The sequence below is a fragment of the Mirounga angustirostris genome, unplaced genomic scaffold (genome assembly GCF_029215605.1).
Source record: "Mirounga angustirostris isolate CCGP_5_RB_7025 unplaced genomic scaffold, mMirAng1.0.hap1 SCAF_16, whole genome shotgun sequence".
Lineage (NCBI taxonomy): Eukaryota > Metazoa > Chordata > Mammalia > Carnivora > Phocidae > Mirounga > Mirounga angustirostris.
In genome coordinates, this window is record NW_026991724.1 from 3,985,035 (window position 1) to 4,007,830 (window position 22,796).

At 55.0% G+C, this 22,796-nt stretch overlaps 1 protein-coding gene across 1 annotated transcript in view; it reads right to left on the reverse strand.

Moving 5' to 3' along the window:
- Positions 1-421: 421 nt before the first annotated feature.
- The window catches only part of CRISPLD2 (cysteine rich secretory protein LCCL domain containing 2), a 130,066-nt gene continuing 107,691 nt past the window's right edge, over positions 422-22,796 (reverse strand). The window contains exon 15 of the mRNA XM_054511222.2: positions 422-458. Within this exon, the coding sequence (XP_054367197.1) occupies positions 437-458 (22 nt within the window). The 3' untranslated portion in view covers positions 422-436. The remainder of the gene's footprint in view (positions 459-22,796) is intronic.

The window sequence follows — 22,796 nt, forward strand, 5'->3', positions numbered from 1 at the left end:
GACCCTTCGTTTCCGCTATTCCCACCGTTCCTGCTCACCTGGCCCGAGCCAGAGCCGGGAGAAGCCTTGCCCAGATCCGGCTCCAACCCCGAGGAGCAGCCCTTCCAGGCTGAACACGCAGCCTTCCCTCTCCTCGGGCACACACTTCCTCCCATCAGAGAGGCATGTTCCGCATCCTTAATGTCTCTGGATGGGTTTGCAAATTTCACATCACTGCCCCACAGGCGGTGGTCCCCACGCAGGTGCCGTGGCCTGAGAGGTGCACCTACCGTTTGTCCCCAACTCCTCCCCATTCCACATCTCTGAAGGCAGGGCGCGTCTTGCACAACAGATCATGGTGAAGAGGGTTTAAGGCTTTGGTCCTGATGCGTGGACTCCTGTAAGGATGGCCGCCAGCCCCATGCCCTTGGTGACGCAGAGAAATCGGGGACCTCCATCACTCGGCATCCAGGGGTGATCTGGAAGAATCAGACTCTGTGACATGCAGATGCACAAAGCCAGCCTCAGCATGATCCCACTCCGTCTGTGATCTGCACGGTGCTTACACGATAAACCTAAATAAAAGCTCTGGGAGGGAAGACACTTAAACAAGTGCGTCCTGAATCAGGAGGGAGAGAAGAGAGGGAATTGCCTGGCTGCCCCCGTTAGGTCAGGCAAGAGCCCTGGGAGCCTCGGTTTCCCCCTTCATAAATGCATGATGACCCGGGCCTGGCCTGCGAGGCCGGCTGGGGGCCTCACACGGATGGGAGCAGGCTGGGGTAGTCCGTCAGCTGTGTGTATTAATCCATACCCGGTACCCCAGGCGGAAGGTGTGCACCTTCTTTCTGGCTGGTTTGTGGGCCCGTCCACAGTGTTACATTAACCACATTCCTTTCTGACCAAGATGAGGTAGAATTAAAATATGATCAAGACAAAGTGCCAGCCTCTGGCTGGGCCCATCCCCAGAGCCCAGCTCTGCCAGTCCCACTGAGGATCTGCCCTGCAGCCTCGCTTCCCACTCTGCCTCTAGTTAATGAGAGGTGGGCAGTGGGCTGCCAGCAGGAAATGGCTTACACATGCCAGGTGGGCCCCGGGCGGCCGAAACTGGGCCAGAGCAGGGGGTCGCTTAAATGCTCAAAGAGGATGACACGCCAGAGCTGGCCCAGCCGGGGCCCCAGCTGAGCAAGCAGCAGACAGGAAGTGTGCAATAGGCTTCTTTGGGCTGGACAATCTCTTTTTAAGTGGAAATGTCAATCGGCTTTGAGAAGAAGACTCAGTCCTTGGAGAGAGGCCAGGTCTTTCCCTGGCCAACAGCCTCGGGCTGAGCGTGGGCTGACCCACATTGGAGACCAGCTCTCCTACGTGGCAGTAGGAAGTTGGGGGGACTGGGGGCCCTCAAATGGGGCTGAAGAAGCTTTGGCCGAGGAGGAGGGGAGATTTGTGATCATTCCTTTCCCTCTGTCCCTTCCTTCTTTCCTCTGTCCCTCCGTCCCTCCCTGTCTTCCTGCCTCTTTGATTTTGCCAAATATTTATTAAATGCCTACAATGTCTCAGATACTCTGCTAGGCACTGGGGATTCAGCAGCAAATGAAAAGAACAAAAAATCCTGCCTTTGTGAAGTTTACATTTTAGTGGGAAAGATGGACAAGAAAATAAATAAATAAAAATAAGTTTCAAGGGGCTCCTGGGTGGCTCAGTCGGTTAAGCCTCTGACTCTTGATTTCGGCTCAGGTCATGATCTCAAGGTCATGAGATCGAGCCCCGTATCTGGCTCCGCACTGGGCGTGGAGCCTGCTTGAGATTCTCTGTCTCCCTCTGCCTTTCTAAAAGAAAATAAATTTCAAAAAACACTCTGGGGGAAAAATAATAAGGAAGGGAAATGCAGTATGTCGGCAGGGGTGGGGGCAGCTGCAGGACTCTCAGTTGGGGTAGCCTGGGAAGGAAGGTCTCACAGAGGGTAGTGAGGAGGTAAGGTTACTGGGGGAGAGCGTTCCAGGGAGAGGGCACAGCAGGTGCAAAGGTCCTGGGGCGGCAGTGTGCCTGGCATGTTTGAGGAACAGCAAGAAGGCTCAATTCACCCAGTTCCTTCCCCGGACTGTCCCAGAACCTTCCTTTGTCCCACTTGTTTCTGGGCTTTATCTCTCTAACCCAAGGACAAGTCCCAAGCACCCATTTCATCTGTGACACTGCTCTCAGTTCTGGGAACTTGGGTGGGGAAGCTGAGATGGGCCTGCCCTTGCATTGGTTACAGTCTGGTCCCCATACAGAAACCTGGCAGCTCGTGGGCTCAGCTGGACCAAACAGCTCATTTGCTTTGGCCAGCACTGAATTTTTTTTTTTAATTGGGGACTTTTTAAATTGGGGACTAATAATTTCAAACTCACAGAAAAGTTGCAAGAACAGCATATGGACCTCCTGTGTGTTCTTCATGCAGACTCACCAACTCTTTGGGTTTTGCCCCGTTTGCTTCACACCCACGTGTTGCTCTGGGTGGGTGTGAATGCATGTCCCCTCCCTGAGCCATGTGACCGTAAGTCACAGCCAGCAGACGCTGTTACCCATACTCACTTCAGTGTGATAGAAGCAACCTACGTGTCCCTCAAAAAGAAAATGTGCAAATATGTGCCATGGACGATTACAGAGCCCGAAGAAAGAAGGAAATTCTGCCATTTGCAGCCAAATGGATGAACCTGGAGGACGTGATGCTAAGAAATAAGCCAGACGCAGAAGGACTAATGCTGCAGGCGACCATTTGCAGGACGAATCCAACAGTCAGACTCTTAGGAGCAGAGAGAGTCATCAAAGGGTGCGTAGTGTCCGCTCTGTAAGATGAGTCTGTCCCACTGACCACCGCACGGCATAGAGCCCGTCGTCAAAAATGCTGCGCTGTGTGCTGGGAGGGGGATCACTGAAAGAATGAGTGAGTGAACGAATGCATGGATGGATGAATGAATGGAACTTTGAAGATGACGCGTATGTTTATGGCATAGATTATGGGGATGGTTTCGTGGGTGTAGCCTTATCTCCAAACGCATCAAGTTGTGTACATTGAACATGGAGAGCTTTTTGGATGTCAATCATGCCTCAGTAAAGTGGTTTAAAAAATACTTGGTGTGCGATTCCCGAGAACAAGAACATTCTCTCACTTAATCACGGTGCAAAGATCGAAGTCAGGACATTCACATGGATACCATCCTCGTATCTAATCTGTATCACTTGTGGTTCATATTCAAATCTCACCAACTGTCCTGCTCGTCTTCTGTGGTTGTATTTGCTTTTTCTAGAACAAGACCCAGGACCTTGCACCGCATTTACCTGCCGGGTCTCTTGAGTGTCCTTTCCTTGTGAACGGGGTACTTGGCCTTTTCTTCTTCTTTTTTTTTTTTTGGTCTTCATGGTAACAGTTTTGAAGTGTATGGGCCCATTATTTTGTAGAATGTCCCTCAGTTTGAGTTTGTCTCACACTTATACCCCGGTTCTGCATTTGGGGTAGAAATCCTGCAGAAGTGATGCTCTGGTCCCCTGAGTGCGTCTCCTCCGGAGACACGTTGTTGGTTTGGTCTAATATGGATGACATATTAGACCATATTTTTTTTCAAAAAAAAAAATAAATTTAGAAGTTTATTAGTTCTAGGAAAAAATAGACTCCTCAAAATCCATTCTTAAGTTGCCTGTAAAACAGTAAGCTTACAGAAAATGTCTCTCTCATGAACAGAAAATCACTATGCTTTTGGTCCAAGATATGTTGCATTTTTTTTCCTTCTACGATGACAAGCAGATGGATGTAGCTGAATCTGTGAATGAGCATACTCGCCCCAAATGTACAACATACATACAGAAGCGATGAACAGAAGACTCACACTCCATTCTGGAGCAGGGCTAGCTTCAAGCCCAGGTGAACCTTCTAGATGGAACGGCCACATGCCCTAGGCCTGTGCTCTCCGATCCACAGCTGGGGCGTTCTCTGCCCGGGGGGCAGTCCCGCTGGGCTGGGAGAGTGCTCTGCAAAGCCGCATGAGGGCCGCCAGGCTTGGACCCCACCTGCCGGGGGTGGCAGGGGCTGGCGTGAGTGGCTGGGAGGTTGCTGATGTTAGTTTCAACCACTTGATTAGGCTTGTGTCTGCCTGTTTTCTCCACTGAAAAGTTACCATTTTCCCCTTTGTAAATTATAAATAATTTGTGGGGAAATACTTTGAGACTATAAATATCCTGCTCCTCCAAACATTGTCTCTCGTGAGGTTTTCCGCATCCACTGATGATCTAACTGCACCATTCCTAATGCATTTATTCGCTGGCGGATCCATTACTTGGCAGATATATGGTTGTCAGAGAGCTGCTTTTTTTTCCAAAGAGAGCTTTCTCTTCTCCCTCATTTATTCTTTTATTCGTTCCTTTTGTTTCTGTCCATGCGGCATGCATGTTTCATCCATTGTAGCTGCTGTGGGGGGAAGGCCTGGGTGTGGGTGGGTGGATTAGCCAGACATTGCTGTGTAACAAGTCACCCCAACACTCAGGTGTAAACATTTATGATCGCTCATAGTTTCTGCGGACCAGGTATTTGGGAACGGCTCAGCAGGATAGTTCTGGCTTGGGGTTTCTCAGGGTCCACATGCAGGCCTGAAGGCTCGATTGCGGATGGGGAGCCACTCATGGCCACCATGTTGGTGCTGGTTGGTGGCAGGAGGCCTCAGTATCTCAGGCTGCTCCAGAGCAAGTGACCCAAGAGAGGGAGAGGCAAGCAGAGGGTGTCCTTCCCAGGACCTAGCCTGGGAGGTGGGACAGCATCGCTTTCACCACATTCTACTAGTTAGAAGTGAGACTTAGTGAGCGGGTCCACACCAAAGGGAGGGGAATTAGCCTCCACCTTTAAAGGAAGGAGGTCAAAGAATGTGCAGACACACATGGGCTCCTCAAAAAGTTACACACAGAGTCACCTTATGACCCAGCCATCCCCCTCCTAGGTATATACCCAGAAATAGGAAAGCAGGGACCGGAACTGGTGCTTGTACATGGATCTCACAGGAGGGCAAGTTGGAAACAGCCCAAGTGTCTGTCAACCGATGACGGACAATCCACACACGGTCTAGCCGTGTGGTGGAATTTCATTTTGTCACAACAAAGAATGAGGCACTGATACAGGCCACAACATGGATCAACCTTGAAAACCTGCTGCCACGTGAAGGAAGCCAGAGACAGGCGGTCACATGCCGCCTGACTCTATCTGTGGGAGATGTCCGGAACAGAAAAATCCAGAGACAGGGCCTGGCGGGAGAGGGGATAGGAAGCAATGCTTCATACGTGGGGTTTTACTTTGGGGTGACGGACCCATTTTGGAAGTCTGTAGAGCTCACAGCCGTAGAGCATTGTTAATGTACTAAATGCCTCCAGAAGGCTCACTTCTGATAGTTAATTATACGTTATGTGAGTTCACCTCAGTTAATTATTTTTAAAAAACAAAACAAAAGCCCCACATTGGGCAAGCCTGAACTCTGGGGAGACCGGCTGGAGCTGTGCAGTCTATCGGGGTAGGGATGCGGGCAGAGGGAGGGCCTAGGAAGGAACAGGGGTGTGCAGAGAGATTTTCACCTGAACAGGCAAGGAAAGGATAGAGGGGCCCCAGCTTCTGGAGGACTGGCGGGGGGACAGTGAGGATCATCAGGGCCCAGAGCACAAAGGCCTCCAGAAGCTTCTGGAAGAAGAGCAATGAGCTGTTTGTGTGTTGGGTTTGTGGTGCTGGGGGCGCCTCCTGGCGGGGCTGCTCACGGGAGCGTCTGCCACTAAGTGAGTCAGAGGGAGGGCATGCTCAACATCTATCTGGGAAAACAGGCGACGTGTCTTGTCATCTGAAACCAGCCCTCCCCACCACATCCCGGGGGCTGATCCCCGATGTCAGAGCGGCCGGCGCCTCAGCTCAGCCTGGCGGCAGACTGGTGAATGTGTCTGCGTGGGGTGGCGCCATGTGGGGCCGGGGGGTCTCGTGGGTTGCAGGGGGGCTGTGCTCACGTCAAAGGCATGTCCCGGAATCCTCTGGGCTTGGTCCAACTGCAGCACAACCTGCCTCGAGTTTGAGGGATTTGCCTCTCTATTTCTCTTTGGGGGCTGGAATCTGGGCACTTGGGTGCAGAACAGAACCCATTCCTTACCCCCTGAGCGGGGAGCAGAAATGCTACGGAAGATACCCAAGGCTTGGAGAGGCCTTTGGGGATCAGAGTGGACGATATTGTAATCAACGCCGAGCCTGGGATGTTACTAGCCCAGGCAATATGCACGATTATGTGAACCTGAGTCTCTGTTTAAGAAGGTGGGCGAGTGGACCATGGTGATCCCCGTGGCGGGTTTTGGGGGATTATCGCAGGTTACAAACTTGGGCTCAGGGTCAGATGGAGCTGGAGTCAAGACTAGCTGTGCCACTCACTAGCAGTTTAACTGGGGGTCAAGTCGCCTGACCTCTCTGTGCCTCGACTTGTCCTTCTGCGGAGTGGGGTGATAGCAGTCCCTGGAGGATAGCACCGTGAAAATGTGTGTGATGAGCTGGGCCCTGTGCACACGGCCCCTATGACTACCAACCATCATCTTTATATCACTGCGATACGCCCAGGGTGTTGGCCAAGCTTTATCTGACCTTCCTGCCCCATCACCTGTCTGGATCATGACCATTCTCCCCATTTTATGAATGGGAGAGACTGTTCGGTTGAGGGGTAGTTGGGGTGGGTCACATCCACATGATTTCAAATCGCACACGCTTTTCTTTATTTCATGCTTAGCTTCTTACAACCTACATTCGTACCTTTCAGAAACACATTTTAGAAGGGTGCCCTCTTAAAACGGCCACAGGGTTTGGGAACTTACAGAGCCAAGCCTCAGTTGTGGGAACAGCTCTCTGCACGAAGCAGTGGGCTCTCTCTCTTGCCAGCGATCCAGGTTGGAAGCGGGTGGTCATGGAACAGGACTTCCCTGGGTTTGGCAGAGTGAGAGCCACTTCCGGGACAGCGGCCGGGCAGAGCAGCTCCCGCGGGCTTGCCCCCATCAGGATAACTGGGGGCGGGGGGGGGGGGGTCCGGGAGCCATCTGTGCTCAGCGGGCAGCACGGGGCAGGAGGAAGGAGCCATCGGCCAGCCAGGGAGGTCTGTGTGCAGTGCCCAGACCTGCATGCAGTTGGCCAGGCCCCAAGACCCACAGGGAGGAAACTGGGGGAGTAAATACCCACTTATCTCCTCCAGCTCCTGCCAGTATCTCCCACTGGCCAAACCCCACAGGACCCGAGGGCGGCTGGTCCCGACAGGTGGGCCCCGGGATGCAGAGGGTGCAGGATGGATGCGGAACAAGCCCCGCATCCTCAAAGGCAGCATCGGCCGGCCGGGCATTCCCTGGCTCCTGGCCCCGTCACGTGCAACCTCACGAGGGAGAGGAAGGGAACCTCATCCCGCTGTTTGTAAACCTCAGAAAGCCAAACAAACTGTCCTTCTTAGAAGCCAGGCCCAGATTTGCCTTGGACATCTGGAAAACCTTACCCGATTTCCCAATCTCTGCTGGCGGCGGTTGGCTAACTCGGGAAGGGGTCCAAGCGGACAGGGGCCAGGGCACCTGAGGAATGTCACATCTGATGGCCAGAGGGACAGCTGAGAGGAAGATCCCGCTTGGATCCTGTCCCACATACGGCCGGAGACGAGCAGGACGGGCAGGGTGTTCTGGAACCTTCTCGTGGTGCATGAGGCCTCATCTTATGCCATCTCACCAGACCCTCTACTGGCTTTGTACCCTAATACGTTCCAAGCCCCTTCCTACCACAGGGCCTTCCCTGCACTGTTGCCCTTGTTAGGAATGCCAGCCCAGCCCCCTTCACTCCACTGCCCGCCCCCTTCAGCTCTCGGGGGACACAGGCCCCAGCTTCCTAAACTGGGTCACAGCCCACTGTGAGCCCTCTGAGCCCCTGGTTCCATAATTTATCACACAGGGTGTCTCCCGGCCGTCGGGCCCCGGGCAGGCAGGGGCATGGCTGGCTGGCTCCTGTCCATCTGTCCCTCCGGGTCTGCGTTTCGTACGTGGTAGAAGCTCAGAGAAGGGTTTGTTGGACGAGTGGATGAACCATGGGAGCCCCAGAGAAAGGGTTTGTCTTGACTCCAGGGGTTCCTTCTATTGTCTGTGCGCTCAGAAACACGTGGATGACAGAGTTCCTAACTTTTCTCAGACATTATTTTTGATGTTTTGAAGGAAAAGGAAGTGGAAATGGGCAGAAGTGACTTGTCCACGCTGAGGTGATGATGAAGGTGGTCGTGGAATATTTGGAATATTCTCCTTTGCTCCCAAATCGACAGAGGTTTGCCCTGGGGTAGGCGTGGCCACCCAGCCAGCCGGGCCAGGGGTGCTGGAACCCTACACCATTCTGAAGAACTGTGTCTCGGGGGAACAAACCTAGGTGGAGGCCTCAGCAGAGCCTCCTGTCCACCCCGGCTTCCTCCCGGCGGGGAGCAGCGGGTCTAACGCGGGGCCGGGAATGCAGATTCCCGGGCACTATGGCTTCAGGAGGTCTGGGCTGGGACCCCTGACAGCAAGGGGCTTGGCGGAGCTCAGTGGGTGCAACGGCCTGCGCCCCCTCTGTGAACCGCTCCCATGTGGACACCCCTCCTGGCCACCTCAGTGTGTGTGCCTGAATGAAGACACTCAGGAACTAATAAGGAGCTAATAACTAATAAGGAGCTAATAACTAATCAGGAGCTAATAAGGGTGGCCCTTATTAGCATTTAGATAAGCAGAACGGTTTAACTCATCAGCACCACCACAGAGAGCCAGGTCTAGAAAATATGCGTAAGAAAAAAAAAAAAAAGCTGAAATAAACAAGAAAAAGAGAGAAAAAGTTTGTTTTTGTTTTTGTTTTTTTTAAAGGCTGGAACCAATTTAGGGGTTAAACCAGCTGCCCACACAGATTTATTTCAGCTTTTCAAGCATTATTCTATATGATTTATTGCCTGCTAACTCATCTGACAACTATTGTGTAAATGGTTTCCATTCATTCTGGAAAGGCATCTCCTCCTGCTTTCGGGAGGTCCTACTAGGACCCAACTAAATCAAAAACAACAACAACTGGTTTTGATTTGGGAAAACAAAGCCCACAAGAAGACGGAAGAGTACAACAAACCCTGATTCCAAAAGCAATCTCCAGAGACTCCAAAATGAATCACCAGGGGCCCCTCTGGCCCTCTCTGATAGATCGAGGTCTGAGTCCTGCTGTGTGTCTTTGGGCAAATCACTTAAGCTTTCTGAGCTTCTGTTTCCTGATCCATAAAATGGGGACAGCCGTTGGAGCACCTCATGGGGAGGTCGAGAGCATGACGGAGATTGAGCACGGCACTTCGGAATCACTTAAAAATGGTCACAGTCACTACTCCTGTAACACGGAAATATTCTGAACCACAAAGGGCTCCTCCTCACTGGGCTTTAATACCTCGGCTCTGAGCGCAAGGGCCCCAGGTGGACCTGGGCGACACCTGGATTCCTGTCTCGGAAGCGGAAGCGACTTATTACAGAACAGAGGCTGCAGGAGGGATAAGGCGTCTGCGGGCTCCAGGGCACACAGTGCACTGAAGGCAAAGTTGTCTTTTGAATCTAAAAGAACCTTTTCAGGGGCGCCTGGGTGGCTCAGTCGTTAAGCGACTGCCTTCGGCTCAGGTCCTGATCCCAGGGTCCTGGGATCGAGCCCCGCATTGGGCTCCCTGCTTGGCAGGAAGCCTGCTTCTCCCTCTCTCGCTCCCCCTGCTTGTGTTCCTGCTCTCGCTATGTCTCTCTCTGTCAAATAAATAAATAAAAATCTTGAAAAAAAAGAACCTTTTCATCTAAAGGAAGGAACGGGGAGGGGGGGCACCTTTCGAAGAAAGCAGTTTGCAGACCTCACAATCGAGTTACTCTTGCCTCGCTATGAGAGAGAGAGAAAAAAAATCTTGATTTGGCCAAGTGTGTGAAGCTAGTTGGAGAACAAAAGAACTCTCCGCGAGCTCATGGTAAGGCAGGACCCACTTCAGGCATTGGGGGAAAGGGGTTTCCGGAATGGTCATTAGAGCGGAAAGGGCAGGTTTCCCTGCGGCCACCAGCATTGCAAACCCGGACTGGGGCAGTCGCAAGGCTTGGGTTTTGCCACGAGCGTGGGGAGGGGGCCGCGGGGGAGGCAGGGTTGCTCGCCGCCTGACATGCGTCCAGAGGACGTGTTTGCGCTGGGAGCTGCGCTCCAGCAGCTGCCATCCCATGGGAGGCGATGCAAGGGGAGTCCCCTGGCCTTGGTTCAGAGCGGCCGCAACCACCCGGCTGGCCCAAGAGGGTCACACCGGCCCGAGCGTGCGGGCTCAGTCAAAGCCCCTGCAGGTCAGAGCACGGGGAGGGGCCGCTGCAGCCCTAGGAAGGCCGTCAGCACATCTGGGCATCCCAAGGCAAGAGGACTGCAGAGGCCGGGGCTGGGGGCCAGGAAAGGGATTCGAGGTCAGCACTAGCAGAGCCAAGTGAAGGAGAGAGGGAGCAAGGGCAGGCCAGGTCAGCAGGCCAGTGTCGGCTCCCAGGCTCCAAACCAAGCCATGGCTGAGCACACAGGCCAGAGTCAGCACGGAGATGCTGACTGGGCCTTAGAGAGCCTGGCAGCGGGCAGGGAGCTGCCTCTCAGCCCAGGGGTTCCTGGCAGCGACCCTGCTGCCTGAGGACAAAGACCACTTACCCTTGGCCACGAACTTGGCTGCCTCCTGCTGAAAAGGGACTGATGAAGGGCTGTTGGGGAGGCCGAGATGGCAGAGCAGCTGGGATGACCTAAGTGTCTGGGGAGGCAGCACGTGGTTCTGGCTTCTCAGCTGTAATGTGCGCTCTGACTCAAGGCCAAGCTCAGCACAGGCCTGGAGGGGACTCAGGACAGGGACACCCCCAAATTCCAAGATCCTTCCCCACAAGACAGGGGCAGCTCAAAAGGGTGGCTTAGTCTCCCCACAGTATTCATTAGCCCCTCTGCCTTTTATGTTTCAGGTTGTGTCGTCCAGATGCAGAGCTTGAGACGAGGATTTGGTACAAATAGTTGATGGGGTATGTGTTCCCAGGAAGCACAAGGGAGGGAAGTAGAAGGGAGGTGGGGCAGGGGAATGACAGGCGTCCCGAGTGGGCATCCTGCTGGGGACCCCAGGGGACAACTTGGAGTACCCCGTGTGAAGGGCAGGGAGCCAGGGTTTATATACGCATGCTTGTCCTTCCTTGCTAGAGGACTGCTCCCGGGACATTAACTCCTCCATACGGTGACCAACCATCCCAGTCTGCCTGGGACTAAGGTGTTTCCTGGGCTCCGAGACTTTGAGCGTTAGAGACAGGAGTGTCCTGGGCAAACTGGCACAAGTTGGTCACCAGTTCTCTGGCTCTTCTGGGGCCCCTGATGCATGGTGAACTTACTCCTGCAGCCAGAGAATGCCTCAGACATTCTTACCATGCACCACAGCTAAGAAGCTGTTGGCATGAACAGCAATGGTGAGTTCAGAGGGGACACAGACAGGGGGTATCCAGCAGATCTGCTACACCAGCCCAGCCACCCCCATATATCTGTGCTTGCTCCACCTCCGTGCATCCTTCCTGCTGCCTCCCCTCACTCACAGCGCTCCAGCTGGCCACAACGCTCCACACACTCTCCTGGCACCTCTGAGCTCAGGGCCTTTGCACTGGCTATTCCCTTTGACTTGATGTCTCTTTCCTGGACACGCATGTAGGAAAATGTGACCTCCACGAGGTAAGCTTGTTGGGTATAAACAGTGCATTATTCCCAATGCACAGTGTTTAACACACAGTAAACATTTATCCACTAAGCAAATGAATGAAAATGATCTAAAAACAACACTACATAGAAGTAAGAATCTCAAATGCCCCGGGAGATGAGACTCCAGGCCTTGCCACCCATGGAGATGGCCTCCTCCAAAGGAAATGGGGAAACTGTCAAATGAGGCCCGAGAGAGCCCTGGGAACCCAAACTCCGCTGTCGCAGCCTCTCTGCTGCCTCATGCCTGGCACCTCTGGCAGTCCCTGCAGGGGCCATCGGAGGGGACCCAGCCCAGGACCAGGACTTTCAGATCCTTCTGCTTTAGCCAATTAATCTATGCAGAACCTCCTCAAATGAACCAAAAAATGTGCTGTTGACTTTTTAAAGCAGGGGTGGGGAACCTAGACCCACCTGCTTCCCGTTTCCCTCATGAGGAGCCCAAAGGACAACCCTGGGGATCCAGCGGCAGCTTGAACACAAAGCCCTGAAGAGCTAATATCAGACGTCCCAGGGTCTCGTTAAGTGCAGAGGCGGATGCAGAAGATGTGAGCATGTCTAACAAGCTCCCAGGTGATGCCAATGGCCTGTGGCCAGGGCTTTGAGCATGCAACGAACATTTGGCCACATCTCCTCTCTGCCGGAGTCAGGAAGGTTTGATGATCTTGCCTGTAGTTTCCACAAACTCAGCGGTGGTGAGGTGTGAGACAGAGGAGGCAGAGGCCCTTGGGGTCACTGGCAAAGTGAGGGTTGAGGCAGCCTCTCAGATACATAGGTCCATGTGTCTAAGTTAGGGTACTGTGTACCCACAGCATTGAGACCCCCTAATACCTTTGGCTTAAACAAGATAGTATTTCTCTCACCATCTAGAGGGAGGTGGGTCCAGGGCTAGGAGGGCAGCTCTGCTAGCTTCAGCACGGGGTTTTTATCTCTGGATCCAAAGTGGTTGCTGCAGATCCTGCCATCATGTCTACATCCCAGGTAATGGGAAGGAGGAAAAGGCAAAGGGAGCCACGCTCATTCTTTTTAAAGGCACCACCCAGCAGTGCCACAAACCACCCCTGCCCCCGCTCCGTGGGCCAGATGAGGCTAAGAAAAGAGCAGTCTTAGGCCCAGTGAAGCAGAGGCGTTCTATCATTCAAGGAAGAAGGGGGTGGATATTGGTGGCATCTGTAGGAAGAGAAGTTGTTATGTTCAAACCCTAAACTTGAAGTTATGTGAATAATATTCCGACAACTTTATTTGGTATGGACCATGCAGATAGAGAGTATGTGGAAGGCGGAATAATGGCCCCCAAAGACGTCCACATTCCAATCCCCAGAAACTGTGACCCAGAAACCATGTGGGAGCCAAGCGCAGACTTGGACCAGGCCTTCAGGGGTCATAAAGACCCCTTTTGGGAACCACCCTCCACCAAGCACAGACTTGGCTTTCCCCACGGTCAGCTAGTGACAGTGATATGTAACCAGATAAGTCCACAGACCCCTGGGGCTCCCCAAGTTGCTCCCTCCCTCAAAGAAACAGTCAGCCTTCCCCGCAGCCACCGAGGAGCTTTGAGAATGCACTAAAGTGGACGCGCCCCATCCCCCACTGTACCAGTGCACAACACACACTTCTGTCCTGTTCTCCCACGGGATGGGCTCAGCCATCCAGAGCGGCTCACTCTCAGTGACTCCCCCGGGCCCCCCAAAAACCTCTCTCACCAGCCCCATCCCCCCACTCCCCTGGTGCCCCGGCTTCCAGCAGCACCCTGCCATCCACACCCTCCCTCACACAGGAACCCCCAATCCTCCCCATCCCGAAACTGTAGCTTTCTCTCACTCTGCCTCTTCCTTGAGGACTTCGGAGAAATTTTACAAATAAGCAAACTTTTTATAAATGAGGAACATTAACCAAGGACTTCTGCGTCCAGGCCTGTGCCCAACACTTCCCCCCATGACTGGCCTTCAGAATAAGCGTGTCATTATGCACCTCTTGCCCCTGTTTTGGGTAGGGACACGGGTGGAGGGAGTCCTTGCTTTCCCAAGGTCACCTTGTAGGGAGGAGCCAGGCCCCACTCTCTAGACCATTCCATTGCCCAGTCTGCGCTGTTGCAGGAGTTGGCTACAAAAACCCATGTCCTCTCACCGGCCTAAACAGCTTGTCCACGTTTGCCTCCAAAAGGGTGGCCCTCAGGGTCCCCTAGGACCTGTTTTCCTGCCATCGGAGATAAACAGAGCAGGCGCGCTGGGTCTCAGGCTGGGCGGGGAGGCAGAGCAGCTGGTCCAGCCCTGGCTGGCTGCCTGCTCGGGGCCAGCACTGATCAATCAGCAGACACACAGCCTGAGCCCGGGGAGCAGGTCTGCCTCGGCCAAAGGACACGTGACCTCTTGCCCTGGCCGGGCCTGGCGGCTTCGCTTAAACAGCATCTGAGGAGCTGTGCCAGGCCCTACCTTGCACCCCCGGCCGGTGGCCCCGTCCCACTGTCTCGGAAATCCCAGGAGGCTGAGGAGGAGGAGGCCGGCCTTCAGCCCAGTCCCCTGAGGCTCAGTTTCTCAGTGGTCCACAAGGACCAATGGCCTGTTTCCTGCCTCCAGGAACTGGTGAAGACCCAGAGAGATAATGGCAGAGAGAGTATTCTGGAGACTCACTCCAGGGAACACCTTTGCAGAGAGCCCGCAACAGGCCAGGCGCAGGGAGGCAGGGCATGCTGGGGGGACTGCAACGGGTACCCAGCCCTCCAGGGGTGGACGCTGTGACCAAAGAGCAAACAGGCCACCAGACTATCATAGATGAGCTTGGGAGCCCCACTGTGCCTGGACATTCTGGAAGGTTCTGGGGGTAAGGCAGGAGGGAAACTCCAGCTGGAAGGGAATGGGTGGTCAGCAGGCCGAGTCTGGAGGAGCCACCTCGTAGGTGGGAGCCTGTCAGAGTCATGTCCATCTGGGCATGCTTTACCAAATGGGTTCTTCACAAGCAGCCTGCCGAGGCTCCTCACGCTGCGGTGGGGACCAAGGCCCTGGAGGGAGTGACTTGTCCGAGGGCATGCAGCCAGGACCTGGTGGAGCCTTCCCATGACAGCCCGTGCAAAGGCCCAGGGGTGTGGGCAGCGGGGAGAAGCGTCAGGGCTGAGGAGAGTCTGCATAGGCAGACAGGGGCAGGCTATAGGACCTGAGCGCACCCCCACCCCGAACAAGCCCGAAGGCCGTGGGAGGGTGATGGGAAGCCAGGGGAAGCTCTGAACAGCAGAGGAGGCAGGGAACAGAGCATCCTTCAGCCCCCGTGCCAGGAGCCCCTCCTTTCCCTGGTGACTTTCCCTCTGGCCCACAGCGGCTCCGCTTGGACCCTCTCCTTCTGGACAAACACTGGAGCAGGGTGGGGACATTTCCTTCTGGAGATAAGGTCTGGGCAAGCCACCCTGGCACTGCCTTCAAGGACAGCTGTGGATCTGGACTTGCCTTCCTGGGTCAGGACATGCTGGAATTTTTCTGATATGTTAACCCCAAGACCCTGAAGATCCTAGGGGCTTAACCCGCCCTGGTCTGCACAGTGTTTACAGACAAAATGCATCTGGATGGTCCGCAGCCTTTAAAAACAACTCACAATTTGAGGGGCTGTTTCGCTCTGCTGTTATGGGGGCCTGACCTCGAACGAGGGGCCCATGACAGAGCCCTCTCCCTTGGAGACAAAATTGAGCTCGAATACCTTTTCTAAATTTTTTTGCTTAGCAGTCAATTTGGGAAAAATTAAAATGTTCACAGGATACCCGCCCCCCCAACCCCCAACTAAGAACAAAAATAGCTTTAGGACATCTCATGGGGAAAATGTGGGGTTTTTAACAGCTCTTGTGAGGTCTAATGCACACACAACACAGCTCAGCCGTTTAAAGTGTACGACTCGGGCGCCTGGGTGGCTCAGTTGGTTAAGCGACTGCCTTCGGCTCAGGTCATGATCCTGGAGTCCCGGGATCGAGTCCCGCATCGGGCTCCCTGCTCGGCGGGGAGTCTGCTTCTCCCTCTGACCCCCCCCCCATGCTCTCTCTATCTCATTCTCTCTCTCAAATAAATAAATAAAATCTTTAAAAAATAAATAAATAAAAATAAAGTGTACGACTCAATAGTTCGGGGCATATTCAAAAGTCATGCTAGCCGTGCAGTCCATTCTAGAACCTGTCATTACCCCATTCCCTTAGCCGTCCCCTTCAATCTCCCGACCCCCAGCTCAGCCCCTGCAACCACGAATCTGCTTTCCGTCTCTGGATCTGCCTGTTGTGGACACTCCGTATGAATGGAGGCCTGGTTTGTGACCGGTGTCTTTCACGGGGCAGGCTGCTGTCCAGGGGTGTCCGCGGTGGCGGGCCTGCCTGCACCTCACTCATCTTTACAGCCCAGGTATGCTTCTAGCAGGAGGGACCTCAGACCTCATCCTTGGGTCCCCTTGCTGGCTGCTCTGAAGAGCTCCTGGGAGCATCTGGAGGTGGGTTTCCATGGGGACCTAAGTGGGTGTCTCCTTACACATGGAATCGCTGGGTCATACGGGAAGTCTGTTTCACCTTGGAAACCACCGGACTGGGAAAACACAAGTGGTTCCACCATACATGACCTGTTTATTAAGAAGATTCACGGACACTTGTTGAGTGTCGACTATGAGCCCGGGGTCCCAGGAATTATTTAATTCCATCCTCACAGTCAGCTTATTTGGCCGTGGGTACTGTCATTGTCCCCACTGTTCAGGGACAGGGACGGAGGAATCAGAGAGGTTGAGTCACTGAGCAGCAAGGCCCAGCTTGTAGGTGCGGAGCAGGAATTTGAACCCTCTCTTCCTGATGCCTCCCGAAGGGCGGGCTCTACTCGTTCTAGCTCCTGGAAAAGGCCCTGCAGCTCCTTTTTACTCCTTTTTAGCCGCATCTATGGCTCATCGTGGAGAACCAGAACCCCGAGGCCACTGTCTCACTCCCCCTTCTGGAAATTGCTTGGGCTGGGTCCCGATGCTCTACGACCATAACCGACTCGCTCATCCATCCCAGTGACCGCCACCGGTGGATCCCCCGCTCTAGACCAACCACCTTGCAGGACGCTGCATCCCACCGCGTTCTTCCTCTCCTTCCCAAGGCCACATCGACATATGTCTGCAAATAAATCGCTGCTTTATTTGATGATGATCAGTACTGCTCCCAGTACCGATTCATCAAAAGCAGTACTTCTCAAGGCTGAGCTGCCTCCAGAGAGTCCCCCGGGGAGGGTCTGTTTAAACCCCCACGGCCAGGCCCTGCCCCCAGAGATTCTGAAGCTGTCAGTCTGGGGCGGGGCCAGAGAATCTGCATTTCCAACAAGCTTCCAGGTGAGGCCGGTGCTGCCGGCCGGGGTTCCCCGCTTTGAGAAAGTCTGCGGACTTGGGCTTTTCTGTAGGAACCTTCCTTGACTCACGAGTGAGGTGCTTTGGACCTTTCTGGACCTCCGCCTGGCATGCTACGGAGGATACGCTAATGAAGCACACACTCGTTTGGAAGGAAGAAGAGGGGCTCCCTAGACGGGGGTAGGGGAGGAGTTTTGCAACTTATCCGAGTATTAATTCGGACCCCTGGATTTAGCTTTATGAATTGATTCCCTGGTGCTCTGCTGCCCCCTAGTGGTGGGCAATTCTGCACCCCCTCCTTTGGGAGGTGCCCCTTGATTGCTGACTCAAGCCAGGGGACCTGCTCCAGGACCCTTCAGGCCAGCCTCCCGTACTTGCTCTTTCTTGGTAACTCATCTGCTGTCAGTCATTTGTACTTTAGTACGAGTAAGTTCAAGTCCCTGATTGTCCCCTCCGGGGAGATTACTCCTCAATCCCAGAGCTCATCACTAAAGGGCAGGAAGGTTCCCCCTTGGCTTTGTTTCATGGGCTGGAGAAGGAAGGGGCAGTGGTGTCTTTCCAGACCCCTGGAGGGCAACTCTCTCCTCTGAGCCTGGAATGTGGGGGAACCTGGCCGGGGTCCTGCCTCCCAGCTGCCCTGGGCTCCTGACCTGGAGGCGTGGGGTGTGGCTTCACAGCTGCCCAATAAGACACCAACCTCCGATTCTGAGTGCTTACCCTGTGCTCAGCTTCACCGCTTTATCTTCCCGTGAGGCCCTCCCAGGTCAGAGTTTCCACTAATCCTTATCTCACGGACATGGCCATGCAGGTGCAGACAGGCTAGGAGGCTTGCTACCTTGACAACCCGTAAGCTGAAGGGTCAGGAAGGTGTCCAAGGGGACAGGCCAGTGGCCTGCTGGTCCTAGAAGGCTACGGACCTCAGAAGAGACAAGAGCTGAAGACGGTGTAGGGGTGCCTCGCGTCAAGGGCACCTGAAGCCAGGGATGCGATGAGCTCTCCTAGGGAGGACAGATCCACCGAGGAGGGAAGGGACCCCGGGTCAGCTGTCAGAGGGGACAGCAGAAGAGCAGGAGGAGAGGCCGGGGAGGGAGGGAGGCCGTGAGGGTGGAGATGGAGCTGCTGACAGGCAGACACCAGCTGGAAGTTGTGGTCTTTAAGGGAAATCCACCATTTGATCAAGCAGGCAGCCGACTGCAGGGCGTGGCGGGTCTGGTCCAAAGGGGGGCCAGGGGCAGAGCCGGAGGCGCCATCCTGGGGATGGACCCGAGCTCAGGTGCCTTTCCTGTCCTTCAGCTCAAAGGCCAATTTGTGAGACACTTTGCAATTTGTATGTATCACATCCTGACCCCCAGAGCCCGTGAAGGTGCCTGATTTGGCAATAGGGTCTTTGTGGTTGTAATTAAGGACTCAGGATGAGATCATCTGGGTGGGCCCTAAACCCAAGGACAGGTGTCTTCCTAAAACACAGATAAGGAGCAGACATGGTCAAGGGAGAGGCCGTGTGAAGACAGGCAGGGATTGGAGGAAGGGGCCATAGGCCACGGGACACCTGGGGCCCCCGGGAGCCGGAAGAGGCAGGAAGGACCCTCTCCTAGAACCTTCAGAGGGAGGTGACCCGGTGACACCTGATTTGGACTTGTGGCCCGCAGAGGATGGGAGAGTATACTTCTGTTGTTTTAAGCTGTGTGGTTTGTGATCCTTCGTTATGGCAGCCATAGGAAACTCATACAATACATATCAATATATCTACATACGGCTAACCACATAAATATATCTAGAGAGAGAGAGAGAAAATAGTACCCTCCCCCGTGTATCTATCACCTGTCATGTAAAGGGAGAATGTACCATCTGTGTCCGTGTTTCTCCAAGCGTGGCCTGAGGAAGACTTGCATCAAAACACCTGGGGACATTGTCCAAAATAAAGATCCCGAGCCCACTCCCAGACCTATGGGATCGGACTGCCTGGGTAGGCGCCCCTGAACGGGCATTGTATTATTCTATTATTTCTTAAAAGATTTTATTTACTTATTTGAGTGAAAGAGCATGAGCAGAGGGAGAGGGAGAAGCAGACTCCTCGCTGAGCAGGGAGCAGGACGTGGGGCTCGATCCCAGGACCCTGAGATCACATCCTGAGCTGAAGGCAAACGCTTCACTGACTGAGCCCCCAGGCGCCCCCTCAGCGGGCATTTTAAACCTGCTTTCCAAGGATTCTGACCGACCTGGGGGTCTGGAAACCCATGCTCCCTGGACGTGGCCCTGAAAATGATTTGAGTGTAGGCAGGAGGAAGCTCATCACACAAGAGGGAGCAGGAACGTGTCCAGGCAAAACAGGAGGGACAAGGGCGGACTGTTCTGGTGAGGGGAGGTCACCAGCGTGCCTTCCTCGAGGCTGGTCTGTGCTATGGGCCCAGATGTCCAGGGTCACAGGGACCCGGCTCTGCCCCTGGGCGCAGTTGCTGAAGGGCGGGGAGCACACAGAGGCTCTCGGGGGGCTGATGTGCGCACTCAGCACGCCCGGCCCCCCCATGTTTCAGCAGCTGCTCTGTGTCACGCCACTCCAGGATCTCCGGGCCCAGGAAAGTGGCCAGGGCCGACACCCGGGGAGCAGCTGGTAGGGTGGGCCGCACGGCCATCTGGAAGCTTCCAGCCTCAGGGAACACTTATGTAACTGGTTCCGAGGGGAAGTTTGGATGATGGGGAGGTTGGAGCCAAGGATGAACTGAGTGTTCCACAGAATGGGCCAGGGGGCACCAGGCCTGACAAGGAGGACCCTCCCTTATTCCTCAGCCCCTTGACCCCCACGAAGTGCTCCACGTCCTCAAGGACAGAAGCGCAGGAGAAGGCAATTTAAGCTCTGCGAGGATGGAGCATCTGCGTGGCTTTGTCCCGCACGGTGCTCGGCTCGGGGCGCGGCACACAGTGATGCTCGGTGATACGGGCACGCGAGGACTACTCCCGGGGTAACGATCGGCCCGCTGCCCCGCCTGTGGTTACCCGGCCGGTCGTTACCTCGCCCACTACCTTCACTGCGCCTCTGGGACCGTGGCCGGGGCGGACAGCGCTCACTCCTCTCTCCCTGCTGGTGCCCCAGCTGTTACTGCTGCAGCTGTGAATGTTGCTGCCGGTGTGACTCCACGGCCCTTCCCCTCTGACCGCCAGCGTTGCCGCAAAAGAGCCTGTGACCAGCGCCGCTAGTTACTACCCCGTGCTTCCTGCAGGTTCTCCTCGGATCGTTACCGTCAGGACTCCTCCTCCTAGCATTCCTGCTCCCATTCCTGCTCCTATCACCGTTTCAGCCAGGCAGAAGGACTTTGTCCTCCCACCTTCTTCAAGGAGGGACGGTCGGTCGCCTCTCGCGCCCGCTGGCTGCGTGCCGGGCTCCTGGCGCGGGAACCCGGCTCACAGCCCTGCACCCCCAGAAGCAGAGGCCGCCGGTGCAGGATCTAGACCAGACTCCTCCTCCAGGAAGCAGAGGGGGGCCCTTTCTCACTGTCTGGGGGAGCGGCGCAGTCCCTCTCCCCGGAGCGCAGCTAGGGCTTCCGCAGAACGTTCCCGAAGGTCACGGGCCCCGAGGCGCCAGGCCCCGTCTCAGGCTCACGCTTTCCAAGCACCCCAGCAATCTCGTGTCCCTCCCCCAGCAAACACGTGGTGCCTCGGTGGAGGTTTCCTCCAAGTGGCTCTTCCCACCCAGACCCTATCTCGTCGGGGCCAGGGATGAAACAAAACAGAGCTGTCTCCCGGCTCTGGAAGCCAGGGGAGGGAACGCCTCTCGCTTTTCGAAAGGCCCAAGAGCTGTGGGAAAATGTCCACCACGCCAGGCTATGGTTGGCTCTGCACGTTTCTTTGGGAGAAAGGAAGAAAACGTAAGGAGGAAGTTGAAATGCCACAGTTACACTGAGCTTTGGGAATTCAGACTGCAGTCGGCAGACCCGGATTGAAGGGCTGGAGCACCGTGAGGGCCGAGCCTGGTGGACAGGGCTGAGGTGCCACCGACAGCCACCGCATCCCTGCTCCCGGAGCCCCTCTCCCGACTCCCACCAGCCAGTTATTCTCGGGGGGGGGGGGGGGCGGGCAGAGGGAAACACGACCTCCGTCCGCAGCATGGATTTCATGGAAAACATGTATGTTTTCATGTGGTTCTTCCCTAATCATAGTATTAGCACATGATCATCAAAGACTACTCGGGAAGTAGAGAAAAGTGAGAGGACGATCTCCTGTTCACAGAGAACCCCTGTTAACCGTTAGCGAAGTTGTTTTCTGTGTTTTTTCTACATGCTGTAAAGGAAAATAATACTATACTGCAGATCACACTTTCTTTTTTAACTTATGATGACAAATGTGTTTTTTTTTCCTCTCCCTCCCCAACCTAGAGTTACCTGGACTGACAGACACGACCATCGGTCCAGTTCAGCTAATTAAGTCAGACCCGCTGGAGGCGGCTTTGACCCTATTTCCTCCTCTCCCCAAACCCCATGTACCCCGAGTCCTGTCACACTGCCGCCCCAATCTCTCTCAACACACCCACTTCTCTGCACCCCCATGGCTGCCACCCCAAGTTGCCTGCTGCCGGCTCAGACACGGAGGGAAGCACCTTAGAAATTCTTGGCTTTGGCGTCTCCCCAGGCCTGTGCAATGGCCACCACTTGTTTTCTGGCTTCCATTCCTGATCCCAACAACCCACTTTTCACACTCTCGCTGGAACGTGCTTTCAAAATGCAAATCTGACCCCCCCAACCCCCCCTCAAGATTGAAGCTTCAATGTCTGTAGCTCATTGCTCCTAGGATCTAGACCAGGCTCCTCCTCCAGGAAGCCTCCCTGTCTGCACATGCAAACGGCCCCCCGTGGCACCACGTGCCACCCACCAATGTGCTCGTAGGTGCTTGTGGGCCCGCCATCTGCCCTCTCCCCGTCACGGTGCCTCTGGGAACCACTCTGTCCGTACAGAGAGCACACACTCTGAAAACGCACCGCGGATGGAATGAATGCCAACACTCAGCACCACCCATAAACACGGTGATTGTGTGGCCTTGTCATTCACAGGGTGGAGGCATGGCTGCTTTCTTCAACCTTGCCTTCTCGGGAGAATGTGGGATCAGTGATCACCAAGCAACAGGCGATCCCTCGACATACCCACGAAATTTAGGTGTTTGCCACCCTAAGTGCTGAGGATGGCGTGATCACCCCGATTTTCTTATCAGGGAGACGGATCTGGTGCTTGGTCTAGCAGATTCGGGGGACACAGCTCAGCAGGAAGTGGAGACTGGGGACAGCGGTCCCCCGAATCCCCGCTGGGTAAAGTGCGCTCCCTGCTCCTGGGCGTGGGAGGGTATCCGGGTTCCAAGCGGAGCCCCGCCGCGCTGTTCTCGCTCCCGGCTCGGTTTGGAGACACACTTGTCTGGGCCATGACTAGAGCAATCACTGGCTGTCGTTATCAGTGAGTGAGCTGCCTGGGGCCCCCATCTGTGCGTGCACGCGCGTGTGTGCATGCACACCCACAGCTGACCCCACCTGGGGCCATTCTGAAAGACAGCTGCCGGGTCGCCTGAGGCCACAGGCCCAGCCCAACAAGGAAACTGCCGGTCTCTTCCGGGTGGCCAGCCTCTAAGCCCCCTCTGCTTGGCTATACTTGGGGGTTAGGTCACGGGGCCCCCGGGGCCAGTGTCCAAAATGACACAGGAAGAGGCCACTGTGGGGTGACACGTGGAGAGTGTGAGGTTG